The sequence below is a fragment of the Chaetodon trifascialis genome, chromosome 7 (assembly GCF_039877785.1).
Source record: "Chaetodon trifascialis isolate fChaTrf1 chromosome 7, fChaTrf1.hap1, whole genome shotgun sequence".
NCBI classification, from domain to species: domain Eukaryota; kingdom Metazoa; phylum Chordata; class Actinopteri; order Chaetodontiformes; family Chaetodontidae; genus Chaetodon; species Chaetodon trifascialis.
This window is the reverse complement of record NC_092062.1, coordinates 15,878,393-15,901,409: the sequence shown is the minus strand read 5'-3', so window position 1 is coordinate 15,901,409 and position 23,017 is coordinate 15,878,393. Positions and strand designations below refer to the sequence as shown.

At 41.5% G+C, this 23,017-nt stretch overlaps 2 protein-coding genes across 6 annotated transcripts; both read left to right on the top strand.

Moving 5' to 3' along the window:
* The first annotated feature begins 311 nt into the window (after positions 1 to 311).
* On the top strand, positions 312 to 11,315 carry LOC139333323 (zinc finger protein 585A). The gene is made up of 3 exons (XM_070965608.1): positions 312 to 701; positions 2,897 to 4,459; positions 9,298 to 11,315. Exons 1-3 carry the CDS (start codon positions 587 to 589, stop codon positions 10,641 to 10,643), a joined length of 3,024 nt encoding a protein of 1,007 aa, XP_070821709.1. The 5' UTR covers positions 312 to 586; the 3' UTR covers positions 10,644 to 11,315.
* A 956-nt stretch (positions 11,316 to 12,271) lies between these two features.
* znf576.1 (zinc finger protein 576, tandem duplicate 1) lies at positions 12,272 to 23,011 on the top strand. Of its 5 annotated transcripts, none has more exons than XM_070965603.1 (10): positions 12,272 to 12,368; positions 12,942 to 13,476; positions 13,950 to 14,462; positions 15,582 to 19,243; positions 19,327 to 19,597; positions 20,119 to 20,316; positions 20,402 to 20,497; positions 20,597 to 20,774; positions 20,979 to 21,186; positions 21,273 to 23,011. In XM_070965603.1, the coding sequence occupies exons 2-10, from the start codon at positions 12,990 to 12,992 to the stop codon at positions 22,554 to 22,556; spliced, it is 6,897 nt and encodes a 2,298-aa protein (XP_070821704.1). In that variant the 5' UTR covers positions 12,272 to 12,368; positions 12,942 to 12,989; the 3' UTR covers positions 22,557 to 23,011. The 5 variants fall into 5 exon arrangements, with proteins under 5 accessions (XP_070821704.1, XP_070821707.1, XP_070821706.1 ...); XM_070965606.1 differs by having other exon boundaries at positions 12,279 to 12,443; positions 15,582 to 19,222; positions 20,405 to 20,497; XM_070965605.1 differs by having other exon boundaries at positions 12,279 to 12,443; positions 15,582 to 19,222.
* Positions 23,012 to 23,017: the final 6 nt, after the last annotated feature.

Here is a 23,017-nt window from a genome sequence, read left to right as displayed (position 1 = left end):
TCCTTAGAACACTTCCAACAAAAAGCATCTGAACGAACCCCATCTGAACATGTTCATGCTGGGAAAAAATGTAAGTGTTTTCCAGTGCTGGTGTGGTCAGTGGGGACAAAAAAATGACCAGTGGTATAAAAGATGAAAAAAACAAAACAAAAGCAAACTTGTTAGATTTGCTTGGAGCCAGTTAGACGCTGCTCAGCCTGTCTAACCCAATGAGTAAATCCCATTGAGAAAGATTCACTCTACATTCAGACTGTAGTGAACTGATTGCAGGTCAACCGTGTTTACTCGAAGGAAACAAAACAGAAGAAGAAGAATCCACTTCCGCTCAAATGCACGGACACACATCGCCGGTGTGTTCGCGAGACAGCTAGCTTCGCTGTACATCAGTCGCATCTGCCAGAAACATTACAAAATGCTGCCTTGTTATGTGATAACGGACTAGATCAACATACTCATTGTTTCATTGTTTTTAAGCCTTGCTCTGCACCGAGTGACTTCGGTTAAGAAAAACTAAAGCAACGGTGGCGGTGTTAAGCTAACGAGCAATAGCTAGAATAAGCTAGCATTACCAAACAGCCACGCCAAGATGGACGAAGCTACTGCCGCGGCGATCACGGGGGACGGAGCTGGAAAGAGACCCCACCATGGAGATACAGCATCTGAAAGCAACGTCGGTTCATCGGCTGAGGACTCCAGTGATGGTAAGTGTCGAGTGGCCGTCATTCAAAAGTTAATAGAGCTACCAAAACACCAAAAGGAAGTTCAGGCGTTATGACCTACATTAACTTCAGCGCAGGGAAAGTTAATTGCTTGTGGCAAAATATCAGCAATTTTGCCACAAATGTGTAACGCTAACAATTAGCATGGCCTGAGCTTACATTGTTGAATATTCACGTCTGGTCTTTTGGCTTATTCATTGATGGATGATCAGTGCTGTTTTTTGACTGGCCCGAGACAAAGCTGACACACAACCATGTGGAAATTAATTTAAAAATAGAGTTTGGAAGTTTACATATCGGATTTTGTCAGTAATGTTAGCATCGAAGTATAAAATAACAAATTTGTTATTAGCAGTGTAACGTTACTGAATGTGGTGATGTAAAAGGGAATAAAGGCCATTGCTATAGTCCTATTGAACAATGTATGTGACCAGGCCAAACTGAGAAGCCATATACATGGACAGCTGACCTGCAGTTATTACATTTTTTTAAGCCACAAAACATTTAACAAGCGGACTATTGTCTTATTTCATTTGTAGATGCTTGAAATCTGATGAGTTCAAGCACAGTGTTATTCTCTCTTTCAGAGCTTCATCTAATGTATGTCATGCTGAAGCTTTGCATTTTGTTTTTTTATTATATTTAGTAGCATTCGTATAAGATGCAGTTCAATGGCAGAGCATATGCTTTCTATCCATGAGGCTGCAGATTCAATCTTCAGAGTCTCCACTTTGGACTTAATCATGTTTTGCTTCTCTGTTTATTTGCTTTCACATCAGTGTACACTTGAACTGGTAATTTAGCTTCATTTTCTACCTAGAATAACAGTATTCCTGACCTAGACACTGACACAGAATCAAACTCAAAATGTATTTATAATGTAGCTTATACTCTATCCAGGCACTTCTTTGTGTGCAAAATGAAGATACAAAGAATGCTACTGCCCCCTTCAGATCACATGTTGAATGGATGGTGATTCAGATAAACTCCATAACCAGTGACAGTGTTCAACTAACCTTTTAGAAGGATGTGATGAATAATTTTAATTTTAGCATGTTAGTTCTTTTTAAGAACTTGACATGATTGTATAACTGCTGGCAGGACAACATTGTCCAATTACCCTTATGTAAGGTTTTGGTGTGAGTAAGCAGAGAAGACATGAGTTTTAATTGGTCATAGTGCCTTCAAATGGGGTTGTGTTAACCTTTGTTGTGTAGACTCTCTGTGTGAATAGTGCACATGGACAACCCACAGATCTTTTAGAACTTCATAAATAAACACAGTATCAATTGAAATACTCTCATTATGGTCAAGTACACTGACCTTAACAATGATGGACCCAGGGGGAGGGAGTTACATGTGTCCCTTTGCATGGCGATGCAACAACAAAAAAGTCACAGTTGTTGAAAAGAGAACAATGAGGAGTTTTGCGGTGTCTGTTTTTGTTGTTGAGCATCAAGTGCAACTTTAGGGGAGCATCATACTATCTTGAATCTTGTCTCACACACACACTTAAAGGTCAACCTTTGTCGATGTGCAGGTATCACCTGCTAATAAGTTTAATGCTTTAATGGGCACATATATGGCTGTTTAATCCAGATGTTTTACCTAATAAATGCACTTTACAGTTCAATGCAACTTCAGCTTTGATCAGCAAAGGTGCTTTTAATTATTCTCTGCCTCATTGGTGAAAATGGACATAAGAATCCAACTTGTTCTTTTAAGAACACGGTCAATGATTTCTGAAGTAATTCTGTACCCCTTATGAATTCGGGACAGTGTAGGCCATTAAATTCGATCTGTGGAAGTAGCGTCAGGTTTACAGTGAAGACAATCTGTGTTTTTCTTCCACAACCCTGTGGTGCAGTACCACAGTCCATTGGTTTGCCTGTTTGAAAATGCAACAAATTCTGCAGCAGGCCTATTAAATAATCAAATGATTGAACTTCACAAAGGTCAATTGACTAAAGCATTGTATTCGCCCCATGTAATGAAATGAAATGCATGTTTTGTTTTGTTTTTTATGGACAATGTTGTATTATTATACTGTAAACTCTAGTTGACTTTAAAATAAAGACATAATATGCAACTGTGTTTTTGTGATTTTTTTTTTCTGTCTTTCTTTCTCTGAAAGCAGGAGTTCCTTTGACCTCCTATTTTCCCTTTTCTATTTTTAGGGGTTGGGGTTTTCTGCTGTCGGGATTGTGGAGAAGCCTTCAGAGAGGAGGCAGCCTACTTGGAGCATCGCCATCAACACCTGCAAGAAAGCATGTATTTAGACAACCAGTTGGATGATTTAGATAATGCAAGGAAGGACAGTGAAACAGCTAAGTTCTGTACTTTATGTTCACTCTCGTTTGTTGAACCACGTGAGTTCCACTCGCACATGGAGGAAAACCATGGTCAAACCTCTCTGAAGGAGACTAGTTTTCAGATCAATTCTGGGATAACAAAGCAGCACACCTATGAATGTCCAGACTGTGGGAAGTGTTATGGTGTGATTGGACACTTTCTCAACCATCAGCGTTCACACAGACAAGCCTCCAAATCACTTTTCAATGACCTTGAACATTTGAAAAAGAAGTCATTCCAGTGCGAGTCTTGTGGGAGGAATTATTCCCGTGCTTCAGCTCTTGATGCACACCGGCGTTGTCATGAAGAAAAATTAGTCAAGTCACGAAACAGGGGTTCAGGAGAGGCTTGTCACACTGAGGAGTCAGTCGTTGAAACCAAGCCCAGTGAAAATCAGATAGATGGTACTCCTGAAAAACTTTTTAAGTGTTCATGTGGTAAAGCCTTTACTGCTTCGATGCGCCTTAAAACGCATCAGCGATTTAGCCGCAACAGTCAGTGCTCTCCAGAAGAAATGAAAGAGAAACCAAAGAAAAGCTGCAATGAGTTTTACTGTAGTGAGTGTAAAAAGAGCTTCAGTGGCCATATCGCCCTCTTCAGCCATCAGCGAAGGCATGCTAATCACTCAAATGATTCAGCGAAAAGATTCCCATGTGAGGAATGTGGAAGGGTATTTATGACTCTAACATTCTACTACAGGCATCAACGCACGGTGCACAGCAAGGAAGCCCCAGCCAAGTCTTTTCTTCATCAAGTGTGTCAACTAAAGAAGAAGGCATTTGAATGTAAAGATTGTGGGCTCAAGTTTTCCAGAGCTTCAGCACTCCACTCCCATCAGCTTCAACACACAGATGTTTTCAGAGAAACGGAGAAGGACGCCCAGATGCGCAACTCTCTGCTTCCTCAACAAAAATATCTGGAGAGCGAAACAAGTGAGGCTGAGCAAGAAAAAGTGGAATCTGAGAATCTGCTTCCCTCCAATATAACGGAAGAATATGTAAATGAGACTGATGAAGATGTGGAGAGTTATGAACCTGGGGACTTTAATGTACAGGTGATCAGTGGAAGTGAATCTGAGGATGAGCCCGTCGAAGACCTGAATCCTGATCTTGAGCTGCTGTGTGAATCAGATCAGGAAGTACGAGATGACAGCACTGAAGTTTCCCCCAGTAGTGCTGTTTCAAAACCAGAAATGGATTTGAAAATTGTACAAATTGACTTTGAGCAAGATGATGTGCAGTGTGCACCGATAGCGAGGGAACCTGAGAATAAAACGACAGAGGAAAGATTTGATTGTCCAGAGTGTTACCGCTGGTTTTCTAGTGCCTCATCACTGCGCGTTCACAGAATGTGGCATGGCATTCGTAAGAGAAGACAACAGACTCAAGGTCAGTCAGTGGCAGACTCAAGGTCAGCCAGTAGCTATGCAGCACACCACAGCCACATACAGCAACACAACAATGAAAACACAAGCAGTGATGTCTTGTACCTGGCAGAGGGATTAGAGAAGAAAAATTTTACATGCAATGAGTGTGGTAAATGCTTTGCACGTTTGTCTGCTTTAGTCTCTCATCAGTTGCATCATCCCAAAAGAAAACAATTCCAATGCCCAGATTGCATGATGTCTTATTTGCATGCAGCTAGCTTGTTTAACCATATGAAAATCTGCTCCTCACAAAAGAAAGAGAATATTTCTGTCACTAAGAAAGAGTACAATCCAAAGAAAACCCTTCTAGGCCCAAAGATTTATCATTGTGAACAGTGCGGGAAGGGTTTTTGGTCTCTAGGAGCTTACTCTCACCACAAGCAAAGTCCGACTCAGTGTGCAGATTTGAGGCTAAGAAAGGGTGTTGCAGGATCTTTGCGCTCTGTTAATGGACACCCACGCTCCAGTGTTAAGGTTGCATGTCCTGTGTGTGGTAGAAAGTTCCGTCACAAGGGCATTATGGCATTGCACATGCGAAAACATGAAAATGGAAATCATAAATGTGAACTCTGCAACAGGTCGTTCCGTCTTTTTTCCAGCCTCCTCAGACACCAGGTTGTGCATAATGACCAGTTACTCCCGCCGCCTATTAAGTCTTTTCAGCATCAAGTTGAGCAGTTGAAGAAGAACACGTACAGCTGTCCTGACTGCGGGAAGCTGTTTTCACGTGCCAAAGCACTTCAGTTTCACATGAAAAGCCATGGGTATGAGACTGGACACTCGTCATCATCACCAAGGTCTGCTGTCACACTGGAAGACCTCCAATGTGCAACATGCCTCTCACATTTCAACAACAAGGCCTCTTTGAAGGCTCATCAAAAACTTTGCATTAAAAAAAACAGTCAAGCTGTGGATTGTCAGACAGAATCCTCAGAAAATAGTTATACCCTAAAACTACTTGAGGATAGTATAAATGTCAGCACACAGGAAAACTCTGAGCAAGTAACAGTTAAAGCTCAAGTAAGTGAATTGGAGAGTGATGAACTAAAGATGGATGTTGATGCAGGTGTTAGCAACCCGAATACAAATGATTTGAAATACAAATGCAAAAAGTGCGACAGAAGCTTTTCAGTGGTAGGAGCTTTGAATTTTCACAAAAGAATTCACGCTGAAGGTTACAAATCTGTAGCAAAAGTAAAATTGTCCATGTCTTCAATGCTTAAGAAAACTAAACAGGAAGAACCAAGTAAAGGACCGTTTCACTGCTCAGACTGTGGGAGGCGATTCATGTCCAACTCAGCCCTCGGCTCCCACAAAAGATGGCACAAAGAAAAGAAGTTTTCACGGTCCTTGCTAAAAGATGATGATTTGAAATCTGTTGGCTACAAGACAGAGGGTGGACCTTTTCAGTGCCACAGATGTGGCAAACAGTTTTTTAACCATTGTGTTCTGCAGCGCCATCAGATGTTCAATCCTCTGTGTCAAACCAAAACTGAGCCAGAGCCTTATTCAGACAGCAGTGTGGAGAGCAACAACGCATTGATTTCACAGAGTTTGGAGATTTCATGTCCAGAAAGTGACAAAACATTTCTGCAAGGTTCACTTCTCGCTGCCCACTGTGAAGATGAGCACAGCAACCCATTTGAAGCTGCCGGTCATCAAGGAGATGCTCTCACCTTAGTTGACCAGGGTCCAGAAAAGGTTGACATCGAATTCAGTAGGAGTGAGTCAGTGTTGAACACACTGAAGCCAAAAACTCACCAGTGTCCCCTCTGCTCTATGACTTTTTCCAAAGCAAGAGGTCTGCATGCCCACAAATGGCAGGCACACTCAAAGAGAGCAAAAGTCAAAAATAAGACTACAAAAGAGTCCATTACCTCAGGCAGTGACGTCAGAAAGAGAGAAGATTTAGCTGTAGACAGAACTACGGCGACCATGAAAAACCATGTTGACAGAGGAAAGAAGAAAATCGGACCAGACCCTTCACCTGCAAAGTCTGTATCATGCATTGATCGTGGTGGCGAGCAGTGTAGTTCTGCCGGGGTCCTCCCTGACCGTGAGAAAGTATGCCTGGAGGTAAAACATGGGTCTAAATTGGAGATCCAAACTCCTGACAGCATGGCCGAGGTTTCCCAACCTCTTAGCCGTCTCTCGGAGCACACAGCCAAATGCCTCTTCAAGTGTGATAAGTGTGGGAAAGCTTTCCAGACGGAGGAACAATTAGGAACCCATAAGACCAAGGCAAGGAGCCGGCCTTATTGTTGTGCCCTGTGCTGCCATGGCTTTTGGACTGAGAATCAGCTGCAGCAGCACCTCACCTGGCACGATGAAGTCCGCTGTCGTCTCCCAAACGAAGTTCGCTATAGGCTAACCCCAAAGCCTCTAAAACCCAACATCCCCCCTGCTGACAGCAGAGGGAAGTCCTTTCCGGCCCCTGTGCTGAACCAACCTTCACTTAACCCAGACAGCCAGTCACAAAGTAGCCATAAGTGCCAACATTGTGGCAAAGCCTTTCTTTCACCAACAGCGTTACAGAAACATGAAACTCAGCACTGTAACAATGACTCGTATCATTGCTCTATTTGCCCCCGGACCTACAGTGAAATACAGGACCTTATTGATCATCACCAGGAATGTATTGGTGATTTCAAAAATGCAGAGTGATGCCCCTGCTGCCGTCTCCTCAGGAGGCCTCACTTGCCTTGAATGTGGAACTGCTGATTTGCACCAGCAGTATATTGAGCATGCCCCGTCGAGTGTATTAGACTAAACCTGAAAAGGATGAAATGAAGACACTGTAAATTGTGGATTTTTGTTTTTTAGAGGCTGCCAAACTACTTAGATGTGTTAAGCTACAAAATTCCTCCCTCAACCTTTGTTTAGCCTAAGAAGGAACATGATTTTCCAATTGTTTCTGTATTATTTGAGATATTTTTTATGTTAAAAAAAAGCACTTCCTTTGTTTATATTCCTAGTCTCAGGTTGTCCTTTACACTGGATTAGGACAAATGTGATTAGGACAAATGTGTACAAATGTTAGAGTAACCGCTTTGGTTTTCACTGTGTTGTTTTGAGCTATTTTTTGATTTGTCCTTGTTTTGAGTAGACCTATCAACTGGACTCTGTTAATATACTTTGAGGATCACTGGCTGAAGTATGGTAGTTCATATCTGGATACTAAAAAAAATGTGTGCATGTACATGTTTGTCCTCCTGCATTTAGATATTCCCAGAAAATGAAAAGTGCTGCTGACACACTACTTATTGCAAAGCTTAAGAGCTTAATAACTGCACAACAAATATATGCTCATTTTGCTGGTGTCATTTTAAATACTCGAGGTTTGGCTGAACGAGGACCTGTGTGCATATTTGCAGAGAAGATAAGATATATGAAATTGAGTAATGTTCGCTATTTATATGAAAATGTCTTCATGTAGATCTTTACAGCCTTTATGACCACAAAAAAAATTCACATTCAAGTAATTGTAAGTTACATACAGCACTTATAGCATTAGTTGATGTATAAGCTGCCATGTTCTTTCCTTTTCAGTATTATATTTCTATGGTTTTGGAAGATTATTCATTACTTTAGCTAGAATAGCATTTATATAACATAGTTGCTAGTCTACTGTACCACTTACACAGTGGAAAAAGTATTTGTATTGTACAAGAGACTTACTTTGCTATATTAATTTATGATTTTTTTTTTTCCTCTAGATGACCAATATACCGTTCGACTACTTGTTTTACCTGCTGTTTCTAAAACAATGAAGAAAAGGTTCTCTAAAACATTAAGAATAAACTTGATAACTTTTGCTTGAATTGTTTGGTTGTGTGATTAATTGATCTGGTTGATCTAATTAATCTGATCTGGACCTATGTGGACTCACCAGTGTGCTCAGTCTGCTTTGTCAATATCTTTGTTTCCCCATTGGCACTCCTCCTTTTGAGCTGTTAGTGCTGGCCGTGTATTTGGTTATTATTAGCACATATTCATTATCGTAGCATTACAATTAACCATTAAGTGTGACACAAATGTCATTTTTAGACCAAAATAGCTTCATGGAGGTGTTTGCTTTAATTAGTCACTACAGATCGTCAGCCTCTTTCACACACAGAACATTATAGATATGGAGTCTGAGTGTGTCACAGAATATTTATTGATATTTAAATTCTAATCAAATTGAAGTTGATGTTAATTAATGCATTAAATAGACATTTAATTTGCCAGTTTCTAATATGTACTTATTCTGACTTTAAATGATTAATAATTCAAAAAAGAATTGCAGAATTAATTGTACGAACACTAAATTATTCATTCCTCCATTTACAAATGAGTGTTTTGATATTAAATCATCTCAGAATTCATCTGTGTCCTGCTGTAATATTTAAAACATTTTTTGTGATTGCTTTAATTGCAAGACATTGTTTCATACTTAAAATACACGTAAGCAATATACCATCAAACAAGTCCAACCCCCAGAGCAAAGCTGGTACACTCCTGGCTGCACAGATGATTTGCTTGGTTTACAGACATAATCAAAAGGACTAAAAAGAAATGTTTTAATAAGGAATTCTGTGAAATACTTAAGACTGTCTGTGAATGAAGAAAAGATCACAGATCAATCCTGTATGTTTTACCTGCTGCAGTCAAACGTCAATAAGGTCGCCAGTAATGACCGCACTTATACTACTGCTGGACTCATACTGCTCATAATGATTTGTTGAAGGAAATGTCGTCTATGTACTGACTATTCTTACTGACAAAGTGTCTAAATTGGTCCCTTCTCTTCTTTTGTAGTCAAACAGTTCAGCATTGCATGTAAGGATTGTGGACTGAAGTTTACACACCTTGAAGTCTTCAAGACTCACCTGCACCAGCATGCCCTGGAAGAGGAAGAGGAGAAGGAAGACGAAGAAAAAGCCCAGACGGGAGATGGCAGGAATCCTGCAGCAGAACTGGACTCCGGGAGAGGATACAATGGAGAAAACAGCGATGCAGATGGGTGTGATGTGAGCTGGTCATCGCAGACAAAACCTTCAAGCTCAATGCAGGATGTTGGAGTCGTCTCAATGAATGAGAAACTTCGGAAGGTTTATCCATGTTTGATCTGTGGGAAGGTTTATACGTATCTGGTTTCATTCAGAAAACACCAACAGCTGCATGAAAACCAGGCACCTACAGCAAGAAGTGAGCATGTCGAGGATTTGCATAAATATGAGTGTCCAGACTGCGGGATGTCATTTATCAGGCGAGTGCGGCTCCTTGATCACCTGAGAGTTCACATGTCACGTGAACCATTCAAATCAAAACCTCCCAGATGTGATCAGTGTAACAAAGACTTCAGTTCTCTGAAGTCATGGATGGCCCACCTTGATCTCCATAAACAGAAACCGTTTTGGTGCTTAAGTTGCGCCAAAGGCTTTATAGATGAAGGGGCACTAGATAAACACCTCCAGAGTCACAACCTGAAGCAACACGAGTGCAATATTTGCCATAAGAGCTTCCACATGTCCACACACCTTATTGATCACCACAACATCCACACTGGAGCGAAACCTTACCAGTGCACAATTTGTGGGAAGAGCTTTTCTTTCCCTGGAAATCTAAATTCACACAGAAAGAAGCATTTTAGAGTTTATATTGGGTCCAGTGGGAGGGCTCTGGGAATCAAGCGTTCTGCGATTATTGCAAAGAGGCGCATTCTTAAAATGAAGAGACGTATTCTCACTAGTGTGAAAGAGGAGCTGGAAATGGATACAAACATGGAAGAGCTGCCAGGAAACAAAGGACACGCAGAGGAAGGTGAACTTGGAAAACCACAAGAGGATGCTGAGTTTGGGGATCATGCATACTCCGAAGAGTCGGACTGCGGAGAGCCTATGCATCACTTTAAGCCTTCAAAACCACCTGACTCAGATGGACCTCATCCACCCGATGAGCTGAAATCGGAAACTGTAGAGTCACAAGTGGGACAGGAGCTGGACGAGTCACAGGAAACACGCAGGCACAGAGAGCATAAATATTGGGAATGGGAGTGTTGTGAATGTGATATGGGCTTTGATGAAATGGAAAAACTGCATTTGCATTATATTAAACATGCCACTGGGGAGCTGCCTATACCACTGGATGGTGTTGAGGCCTGAGGCTCACAGGAGCATTTATTCTCTCATACTGACGCCGTTCATTACCTCAATAGTGACTCTCTTTGCAGTTGATACCAATTAGCACAGTAAAGAGCTTTTATCCTTTTATTTTACCTTATGGTTAAAGATTAATTGTTTAGTGTACTGAGAACTTTGATGAACTTGTCCTGTTGTCGCTACACTACATGATGGACAAATGGTCCTGGGCAGATCGGTAATATATGACTCTTCAACAGAGGAAGCCTTAACATGTGTGTTTTTGATCTCTGAACTGAGATGAAAACTAGGTGTTGCAAAACATTGTCATGAACCTAAAGGAAAAAAATGAGAAAATTGAAATAAAGCTTCCTACCTCAACTTTTGAAACCCAATAAAATGACCCCATCAAAATGTTTTTAGTGTTTATCTTTATGTGCAGAAGGGAAAGGATGTGTCTTAGAGATTACACTATGCTGTGGACTGTGGGACTATTAAGGAGACAAATCTTTGTGACTGGAATAATTTGGAGCTTTGCTCTCGGGCACTGCTTTTTCCCAGCATGTTGTATTGTTATTTATCCTGAGGCTTACTGAAATATTCATGTAAGAACTACAGTATGTTTTTTTTTTTTTTCAATATTTTATGAATTTGTTTTATATTCTAGACAACAATGTACAAATAAATTTTCTGAATGCCTACCACCTGTGCCAAAACTAAAATTGAAGCAAAGACAAATTAACATTTACTGTAAATAAATCTAACAATTAAATTCACACTGAAAATCACCAAGACAGCCTAAATTGGAAATTACATTAAAAAAAAAAAAAAACACCAAACCACATGTCATGAAAGGTGCTATTAGGAGCTGATGTTTAAGATATGAGATTAAGATAGAAATTTTAAAGTGGTTTACACACACACACACACACACACACACACACACACACACACATACAGTTGGGCAGTAACAGTGAGAGAGCAGGACTAAGCTTTTACAGCTTATACAAAAGCCATTACTCTAAGCTTATGTATGGTTTGTCAGTGGACCACAGTCAGCATGGTGAAGCTTGAATTGAGTTTGTAGTATAAGAAATGGCTGAGTTATTAATACAGTGAGAGCTAATGGAGCTCAAGAGGCTTCCACACAATCTCATAATTATAAGTCCCTTCATTATGAGATTATACACAGTTGATCAGCTTGCCAGACTAAGCAGTTTCTAATTCTAATGTACTTTCTGCAATGCTGCATGTAATGGATGTAGGACATAAACATATTTAGGCAATATAGTAGCTCATTAAATATGTAAATATTAATAAAAAAAAAACTTGAGATATGAACATTAATCGTGCAGTATAGTGAGCTCACAGACTTATTATTATTTTAGGGAGGTTTCCAGGAACTGTAATAATGGGATTTTACAGTGGGTGCACCCCTGTGGAAAAGAGTCCACATCACATGCTGCAACAGCACCACCAACTTTTTCCAGGTGAGTACCAGACAGTTACAAAATGTATCTTAAAATCGGGTAAAATGGGTTAACTTGGCGAAGTGGTGTCAGAGCTGCTGTGTTGTAGTCAGGTTGTGTTGTGGTTTTAGCGGAGTGGACAAAGCGGCTGCGAGGAAAGACCACATTTCCCGTGATTCCTTTGGGTCTTGTCAGACGTGACGTCACGATGTCTGCAGCTCCTCCGCTGTGGCTTTGTGCTAAGCGACGCAAAGATGTTTGGGCGGACGAAAGAGCCGAGGTAACCTTAAATCTACATCCTCCTGCGTCCATACGAGCTATACGAGTGTCTCTGAAGAGGGAGGGGACGTAGAAAGTGAGTTATTATTGAGCATCTTCGGCGAAGTAACAAGACGGAAATGCTATAACATTTGCAACCCCAATTTTTACCGCAAATCAGTGAATTTAAGCTAACTGGGCTACCGTTATCCGTGTGTCTGGTTATTAATTGGGAGAATTATCGACATGTTACAACACTTTATTCATAGCAACTCAGGTGTAGAATTTGGGTCACATCACAGCTTTGAACGGCTGCCCTCCATGTCCGCCAGTATCCTTTTGTAATACAAATGTTTTAAACCCATTCATTCGCTGGTCTCCCAGCTGTCGCCGTGTCGATAACAAAAGATGCTGTTCACTGCTTTTAAGAAAATCAATTTGTGCAAAGACTCCGTTTTTTTATAAAGTAGTTCGGCAAGTCTGAATGATGGAAAAGACATTGTTTGTTATTTTCAGTGAGTTTTCATGTATGTATTGGTTTTTCCTGAGTATTTAACAGTCAGTCTGTGTTACTGTGTGGGACCTGATTTTATAGAAACAACATATAAACAAGTGGAATTGAGAAGCCAGGAGGCGGGGAGCCATGCAGAGTCAAACCCAGTCACACATCGGGCCAATCCCTGTGACCACAGCAACCACAGAGAAGCCACTGGACATGGAGACGGAGGCTCAGCCAGCACAAAGTGAGCCAGATGCACAAGAAGAAGAAAATAAAGCAGCTGCTCTTGCGCTGACTGAAACACCAATCACCTCACAAGAAAATGGGACACGGGCAGGAACACCTGCATGTATGGCAGGCATGCAAGCGGTGGGGAATGAGCCTGCTGCTCCTCAGCCACGGACGGAGCCCTCAGATAACACTGGAGGGATGGAGGTGGACTCTTCTTCCAAGCCAAATGCCCGCATTGAACCGGTACATGATACAAATACAAATCCTGGGTGTGATGGACAAAAGGCAAAGAAACAGGATAAAGGTGTACGTGATGGTAGGAAATATGTACCTTCCAAGAAGGCGATGGTAGATCCTCTGAAGATGGACATGTCCAAACCACTTGTAATGCCTCTCACATGTGAGTATGTTACCTTTCATACGTGTCGTTCTATGTAACACCTCTCTGAACAAGGTGAGGATTGAGAGACCTGTTTGGTATTTCAACATTAATTGGAGTTTAGGACTATACTATGATTTCTACAGTGGCCTGTTGATTACTGTGCTTTCAGGTTAAACACACAATACTGTACAAAAATATCTTAATATTAATTAACTGTGTAGTGTGACTTTCCATGTGTGACAATAAATGAATGCAGCATTATCTTGCTGGTAAAGGGGAAGTTGTAAAAGAGGTTTGGTCTCCATTCACAAACTGTTTTATGTGTTTACTATATGAAGTTGTCCTTCTGTTTCTTAAGCCAGCATATTTACCCTCCAGAGCCACATTTTTCTTTTTGCAAGCCTTTATACTTACTAGAACTACTTATCTTCATTCTAAGAATATGAGGTATCTCACACAAGTGTCTTCCCTCCTGCCCTGTTTACCTCTAGCATCCCAGCTCTCCCTGCAGTGCATCGAGTGCCACATAATCTTCAGTGATCACAAGAGCAAGGAGCGTCATCTGAAGTTGAGCCACCCAGCAGAATATGAACAATGCATACTGAGGAATGCTCTATTTGCGTGTTACGTTTGTGATCGCCACTTCACAAATTCCATAGAGCTCATGGCCCACCAGAAAGCACATATAGAGAAGAAACCATTCAAGTGTCCGATCTGTGGCCAGGCCTTCAACAAATCATCAGAGCTCACCCTTCATAAAAAAATTCATTTTGGCCTGGATGGTTATGCCTGCACCGACTGTGGCAAACCTTGCAAAACCATGACATTGCTCAAGTATCACCGCCGCACACACACAGGGGAGAGGCCTTATGTTTGCAAGGAATGTGGAAAGAGGTTCACCATGTCCAAAGCTCTGCAGAAACACATGGTGTCACACTTGCCAGAGGGAGCTGAACGAGATGAGGTCGACACCACAGCTAAAGCACTACCGAAGAAAAATGAAGGTAAGAAAAGTGCACATACTATGGGTGTCTTATTGTTTTATGCATTAAAATTGTAACATACTTTTTAACAGCACTAGCATGTATGGCTGTAAGCATGACAATGTTTGTCTGTCAGTCAGTCCACCACTTTACTCCAGACTGAGAAAACTCAACAACTATGAAATGGATTTCTGTGAAAGTTTGAACAGACACTCGTGGCTTGAAAAGGATGAATACTATTGATTTTGTCAGTCCTCTGGCATTTCCTCTGGTGCTCCCATGAGGGTCAAATCTGTGGCTCTGAGTGAAATCTCCTGATGGATTGCCATGATACGTAGTCATTCAAGTCCCCCTCAGGATAAATTAGAATCACACTGTTGATCCCTTTACTTGTCATGTAGCACCATCATCAGGCCAGAATTTAAATTTGTCCAATACTTTAATAACTAATAACTTTCTCATTAGCCTTGGCAGCACTTGCTGTATTTAGTACTAATTAGTAAATTAGCATGCTAACATTCTAAACTATGAAATAAACATTGTTAAAATTATACCTGCAGACTCTAGCATTTATTTTAAAGCACCGCTGTAGAGCTATTGGCATGGCTGTAGATTCTTGGTCTTGGACTTTATGATCCACCATTAGAAAATTATTAGGGATGAGGAATATATCAGGGGCCGATTTGTTATCATCCATTATTACCGACCATTAAACGCAAAATTCGGTGAGAAAAGGTAGCACATCCCTTTTTATGTGCTACCTGGACTGAGAAGACTCAGTGGTTGAACTGAACTAGGTCAACCACTGAACAAGAGAAGACTCCAGACCAAGTTTTCAAGTCAAGTATGTAGTAGTAGTATGTAGTAGTAGTATCATTTCACTTGTTTATTTGGCTCACATCACAATAGAAACACATTGTCCTGTTCACTTTTTTGACTTTTTAAGTTTAATATTATTGGTTATTGTATTGGTATTGGGACCACAACAAACACATAATTATCAGTTATCGTTATCAGCTCTGAAATTTCATATCGGTGCATCCCTAGAAATTATTTAAAATCAAGACAACAAACTATGTCTGTCAGGTTGCAAGAAAAATACCACAATGCATCACATCTTTCTTCTTTTACTATCTTTAGGTGCTTCTACAATGTATCCTTGTTCTGTGTGCAAGGCTACATTCAAAAGTACCAAGACACGGCTACATCACATTAAAACTAAGCACAATGTGATGCCTGCTGCAGCCAGTAATGCCCTCCCAGCTGGGCCACAAGTGAAACAAAGTACACCCATCATAACTCCAATATCTATTTGCCAACCAGCACTACTACAGGTGGAGCCCAATGGACCTCTACAAAAAGTTGATGCTAATATTGACACAGAGCAGATTCGCAGACTTATTGAATCTTTGGGAAATGTGCAGAAAGTGAACCAAGTTGTCATACTGGGGCAGGTGCCACCTCATGCCCCACCTCTGGAAGTGCAACGGATATCAGAACTGGCAGAACCAGTGACTTTGAATCTCAATCCACCACAAATAGATTTTATGGGACTGAAACAGACAGAATCTAAGACAGTTGAGTTGGATCCTTCAAACATCCCTTGTGATTCAATGGAACAAACAATTATACTGGAACCTATTACACCAGATGGACAGTTGGAAAACCCCTCTTTCTCTGAACTAGGTTCCCGCATAGCAGCAGGTGAAAATATAGAGCTAACACTGGTTCAGACTGAACAAGAGAGACCTGAGGGAGAAGTAATGCATCAGATCCTTCAACAACCGGACATTAGTGCAATTCATTCTGATCCTATGGAACAAATTGTTTGTCAGAATGAGGTAGTTCTCAAACAAAACCTTGAGCAAACAGTCATATTAGAACTTACTCCCGCCTTAATGCCAATTGTGGAGCTGGAACAATCCCAAACTATGCCGCAAAATGAAATCCCATCCTCCTCTCTGGTACCAACAACTGAACTAGAGCATACTTCTGATCAGACTCCAGATCAGACTGTAATACATGAGCAGGAGACCAGCCTGCCAGTCCCACCCCTTTTGCATACAATTGAGTTGGAGCTGACACCGTTACAAAAAGAACAGGACCTTCATACTTGCCCTTTTGTTCCATCACACTCTCTTACTGAAACTCCAAGTGAATCTGAAACTGATCCCAAAAAAGAGGTTGATTCACAGAGGCAAACAGCAAGTATAGATCAGGTTCACCCTGTGATGGATGGAGCTGCATCACATGAGACACAGGAAAGGGATGAACTAGAACCATCTGAGAAATTGCTAGTAGATAGCAAGGAGGGTCAGGAGCAGGTGGAGAACCTGTCTGAAGTTGAGGTCACATCATCTAAAGAAGAGGTTCCATCACAATTAGAGACAAAGCAGGTGCCACAGATCTCAGAATTATCTATGAATGTGATGTCAGCTCAAGAACTGGTGAAAGTGCGGAAAAGAAAGCCAGCCAGGGCATTTATCTTTCAAGGATATATGCAAGAACTGGTTGGATCCATATACAAGGATGATTTACAAATTGATGTTCAGCCTGCCAAACGCCAAAGAAGAAAAAAGTCTCATCTTGTTGTCAAGTTTGGTCCCCAAAACAAAGAGAAGAAAAACAAGAGGCAGAAGAAGCCATCACAGCAGCATGAGCCAATGCAGGAAGATGTGATAAGAGGTAAAACACCAACAACAAATCTCTCAGAAAAAAAAGTACCATCACAGAAGAAAGGAAGAAAGGGGAAAAAGGACAAGAAAGCAGGACATTTGGTATCTACAGCTGAAATAAAATCACCTTCATCAACCCAAGACCTGCAGGTACAAGAAATCAAAGACGATACAAGAAAAAGTAAAATTAAAAAGCAAAAAGTAGTGGCCACAAAAGGTGTTAAACATATAAGTGAGCACAATACTGTTGCCTCGCCTGTATTTAAAAAGAAAAAACAAGCAAAAATAATGCGAAAAGATCAGCCCAAGAATGCAAAGGATGGGAGGCGAAAGAAAAACCTTGCTAGAGAGGAAAAAGAAAAAAAGGGCACAGCTGCAGCTGGCATACCTGGCCCACACATAACGCAAGATGCTCTACTTCTGCTGAAAGGTCATAAACAACCCCAGCTGAAAGTTTACAAGCTAGATGCTTCAAAGGCATCAGGTCAGACACAAGAGACTTCACCTCACGAGTCCCAAACGGTGTCCAAACAGAGTAAAGACAACAGACTCAAACATCCAGCAAACCAGTCTACAAATATTCTCACAGCAGGCAGTAAGAAAAAAGGAGGAAGACCCAAAAAGAACCAGAAAGTTCTTTCATTGTTGTCCTCACTACAGGTTTGCCATCAACCACCTGAGACAATGCCCACTAAGCCAAAGACAACCAGGAAACGTAAAGCGTCCTCAAAAGTGGAGACAGAAGGAGTGATAACCTCTTGTCATTCCAAGCGTGCCTTAGAGTGTAAGGACTGTGGGGAGAGATTTAGTGAAGTCTCATCCCTTCAGAAGCACAAGGCAACAGTGCACATCGTAGAAAGTCCTGGTCTGACTTACACCAATGGGAACGTCTTTGAGGGTGTCTCCAGGCTGGATCTTTACCAGCTTCCTAAGCAGCATGATAAGGTTGTTGAGGTGATGAATGCTGCTGCAGACTGGGATACTGAGCCTGAGATAGGAGAGATGACATTAGAAGACCGTGAGCGAAGTGTCTCTTTTCCAGCTTTGATTCCATCCCCATCTTTACCTGTTCCACCTTCAGATGTTGAAATGAGTGCCTATGAAGTTAAGGGTGAAAGTAAAACAGAATCAGATGATCAATGTCATATCCCTCCAGAAGTACACTCACCATCTGCACAAATTAAAGACAGTGAGAGCCCCCCAAATTTCACATCTGAGTCCCCTTTAAATACCACCGGTCAGGCAAAGAGTTTGGCGACAGGGGAGCCTTTGATATCAGATGAGGACAAACGAGAAGAAGGTACCCCGAAGAATCCGAGCTCAGAAGCCGAAATCCGGGTCACCACAGATGAAGACGTTAAGGAGGATTTACTTTTTGAGGTAGATTTAGTCACTGTTGGGGAGCTCAATGAAAGAGATGATCCAAGTTGTCATGGAGACACTGTTTCCCAAAGTGAATCAAATGGAACCTGCAATTCTGAGGGTGGAAGCACTGGGCAAGTTCATAATGAAACTGAAAAATGTCTAACTTCACAGACTGTGTCATGCTCCACTCGTCAAGTGGAGATCAAAGAAGAAGACGAAGAAATCTTAGTCCAGAAGAAAAAAGAAGGAGGGAAAGTAGCTGTTGCAAGGAATGCTACAAGAGGTAGGAGAAGAGGAACAGGATGTCTAAAAAGGGATGCAATATCGAAGAGAGTTTCAGTTGGAGATACTGTCAAAGGAACAGAATCAGAGAGAGAACAAGGAGAATGTCAAGTAGTTTATGAGAAACATCCCTTCACCTCTGATTCAGAAATTAATAATAAAGGTGAGGCCAGCACAAAGACTTCAAAGCCAGAGACCATTCCTGAATTTGAGGCCGACACAGCTACTGCTCCTGTCGCATCTTTGTCTTCTATACCCTCTACATTAGAGGAATCTTCAGAAGAGCAAGTTGTGTTTGAGCTGGAGTCAGTCACTACTAGTGTTGAGGAGGTAATGAATGAAAGAGGACTGCAGCAAGGAGAGGAACATGACAGGGACCAGTCTCCAGGCATCATACTTGAGAAGTTCCTCACGTCTAGAGAGAGAACGACTGCTGACAGGGAGCTGTGCCCGATGACAGTAAGGAACAATCAAAGACAAGTAAGATGCTAATTGTTCAAATACCGTACATAACGAGTGATGAATTCAACATTGCAAACTCACAACTTTTGTTTTCATTCCAGGGTTTAGACAGTATTGTTGAGAATGAAGTACAAGTCCTTGAAAGCCAGGAGATCAAGGTTGAAGAGAATATCTCAGATCCACCACTTGTTGCAGCTACCTGTCAAAATAGACAGAGTGCAATTGTGCAGCCACAGCATCAGCGTGATATAAGGACTGTTCTGGTGAAGGAGGAGACAAGCCTTGTGCTGAGTGAGGTTCAGGCCACACAGGGCAGCAGACATATCCGATGGAATGTGGAGTCAGTCAACACTGAAAACACCTCCAGTCCCTGTAAGTGTTAGGCCACACTGTATCTACATTTTAAAGTGCTTGTTCAACATTTTTGGAAAGATGATTCTGAGAGTTAACAAATAAGAAGATCAATACCATTCACATGTACATTATATATAGAGCTGTAGTGAGTCAGTGATTAGCTTAGCTTAGTCATGCTGAGGTTGCCTGGTTAACAGCGAACACACTGCAAACAAGTACTGAGCAGGTGGATTAAGTGTTGTTAGACAATGCAGCTCCCTTTTGAAACCACAAATGAATCATTTTTGCATTACTGTTTAAATTGAGGTGTGATTACAGAGCTTGAGGGGTGTTGATTGGTGTAGTTTTGAACTGCTGCCTCACCTAATGCTAAGCTAAGCTAATCACCTCCAAGCTCTAGTTTTGATTGGTGATTGAATACTGAACCTTGCATTACCACTAGTAGTGGTAAATCCACTTTGTGGACTGCTTTCACAGTCTTTAAGCCTTTTAGGGCTTTGTCTTTTCAGAGATGGATGTTTTTTGTTCTTTGCTTTCAGTCATGGAGAGTGCGGTGACAACGAAGGACTGTCGTATCAGCCCTGAGTTCAACACCAGCCAGTGTATCTTCTACCCAGTGAAGGAGGAGGAGAGGGAGTTTCTACTGGGAGCTGCTCAGACCAGCACTGGGAATTTAACCACAACGATATCAACGGATGGCCTGCAGACAGAACATCAAGCAACAGATAGTAATTTAAGTAAGTCATTGCCTTTTCCAGTGATACTCCTCTTTTACGAAATATTATAGCAAGACTTCTTTATTAATGTTGAATCTGTCAACAGCAGATGAAGGCAGCCATTCTGCACCAGACTACCAGGAAATGAGAGTGAGAGGACTATTATCAGAATCAGCGGTCAGTGACTTTGCAGATGGACAAGGTTTGTTTTTAAAATGACCAGTATTTGGAGTTATTTGATAAAAAAAATGGTCATCAGACTTTAAAAAAATAACACGTCTTTGTATAATTGATCTTTCAGTTGAGGCAGATGTTGAGTGGCAACATCCACCAGACCTCAGAGACTTTCTCCTCCAGAGTTCAGATGAAGAGGATATGGGGGGTTTTGAATTGTCTGATCCTCAGCTTGACACAGAAGCAGAAGTAATGGCCTATTTCTACAAGAACCAAACACGACAGCCCGAAGAAATGTCACAAAAGTACAGTATATCTTAATGTTTGCAGTCTTTGAATATCATCATATTTTACATTTTTATTGTAACTTAAAATGATCTTAAATTGGTAAATTAAGTGAGAACTCAGAGTTTTGGAGATTAATATGTTAAAAAGAACTTGGTAATTGTTATCCTCTTGTGTGTGATTCAGTGGTATTGTGCTCATGATCCTTTTTCTTTCTCCCGTAGTTTACCATCTTCAACAAGCCTGCTTCAAACACCAAGAGTGGAAAACAGGACAAGAGAGCCCATTCATTATTTCTCCAAATATTTTGGTTGGGATACTTGGGTAGAAATTGCCAGTTGCACAAATAAATTGCCCATCATGCCCAACCCTGTCGTAGCCAGAGAGGTTGCACAATTTGTTGGGATCCACATTGCAATGGGAACTTTGAAGGTTCGTGCTCTGTTGTGACCCTTTTCATAAATGTTTACTTGACTTCAGACCACTAAAGGTTTATTTGGTCTCTTGCTGTTTTTCAGTTTCCCAGTCCAAGGCTGTACTGGGAGGACTTGACTAAGGTGCCCTTGATTTCTGAAGCCATGCCACTTTCCCGTTTCCTCAAGCTGTCTCGCATGCTAAAGCTTGCCTCTCCCGCAAAGGATCCGGTCAACAGCAGTGTTAAGGAAGGAAGACATGAGAGTGACTTTCTCAATGTACACCACAGCAAAAATCTCTCAAGCAGTCAGAGTGACATTTCTCAGCATACCAACGGGCAAAGCCAACAGGACAGGCCAAATAACGTGACCAGTTCACAGACTGATCCCCTGTGGAAGGTTCAGCCATTACTGTGCCGTTTCAAAGCAGGGTGTCAGTCACTGAGACGAGACGGTGACTATGCAGTGGACCAATATCCACTTCCTTTAACTGGGAAGATGCACAATAAGAAAATGTCTCTCTACTGTACTACGTTAATTGGATTTGGCGGCTTGCTCTTACATGTGGATCTTAAATTGGGTCTGTCCGGCAAAGAAGATGCTGTAGAAAAAATGGTTCCCAAAGGTAGCATGGTGTTTCTTTGCAAACAGGAGCTTTCCACCCCTGCTATGCTGGAACGTCTGTTGGTCGCTGGGATTCATGGTGCAGGAAGGGTTGGAGGAGCACGAGGACAGATCGGAGATGAGTTCGTAAGCTCGGATGGGAAGCTGATGTTACGCAGATCACACTGTGGCTTCATACTTTCTACCGCTGGAAACGGCCAGAGGAGCATGGCCTCACTAATTGACAACTTTGAGAAGGCCCAAATGTCGGCTCATCTCAACAGAGATCTGCTAAATCTTTACTCTATTCCTCTCACTGCCTCAGCCCCATCCTGCTGGCCTCAAGCGGTGCTCTGGTACCTAACAGATCTGGCTTTAGTAAATTCCTGGCTCCTATACAGAGAGGATCACAGGGCAGCATCTGCACCTTTGACTCTCATGGCCTTCAGATTAGAGGTGTCCAAGGCTTTGATCCTTTCCAGTGGCTCCGATACCCAGGACTCAGTTCCCCCTCAACCCCTGACAGAGAAGGCTCACGCAACAAATGAAACCCCCAGTCCCAGTCTGGTGGAGGAAAGTCCTCTTCCAGATGCAGCCACACGGTACGATGGCTCTGGCCACTGGCCGGAGCAGCTTGGGGAGGGAGAAGGGGGGAGGTGTCGATTCGGGGACTGTCAGAGAACATCTCGAGTGCTATGCCTTAAGTGCTGTGTCTTTCTTTGTATCTCACGCAACCACAACTGCTTTTTGAATTTCCATAATCAAGGGAGTTCAGGAAAAGAGTAGTGTCCGCTACAGACTTTACCCTTTCTTTTTCAAAATTTTACATTCTAGTTTAGAATGTAACTGTGTTTTTGGCGTACGTAAACCCAGCTAATCAAAAAAAGAAGAAAGAAAGTATCTCTACTGTCCTCACAACTTTTCCATGATGCCTTCCGCTGGCAACGTCATTATTCTGTAGGCTTATTGTGCTGCAGTTTTAAAAAGAAATGCTTCGTGGTGTGGCTTGTAATGTTTTTGAGCAAGACTGAAAATGAATTTCCCTTCAGAAGGAAATGTAAAAAATACTCATAGCCATACATTTTGTGCTGCAAAATAAGAAAAGTTACCATGATGTTTTTTTTACTACTTATTTTAACCTGACCTCATTTAATTCTGTAATGAGCTCGTTTTTAAATTTGAACATTATTTATTTGAAAATTTGATTGTTTCATGAAACAATAAAAGGCAGATGAACAAACACATGC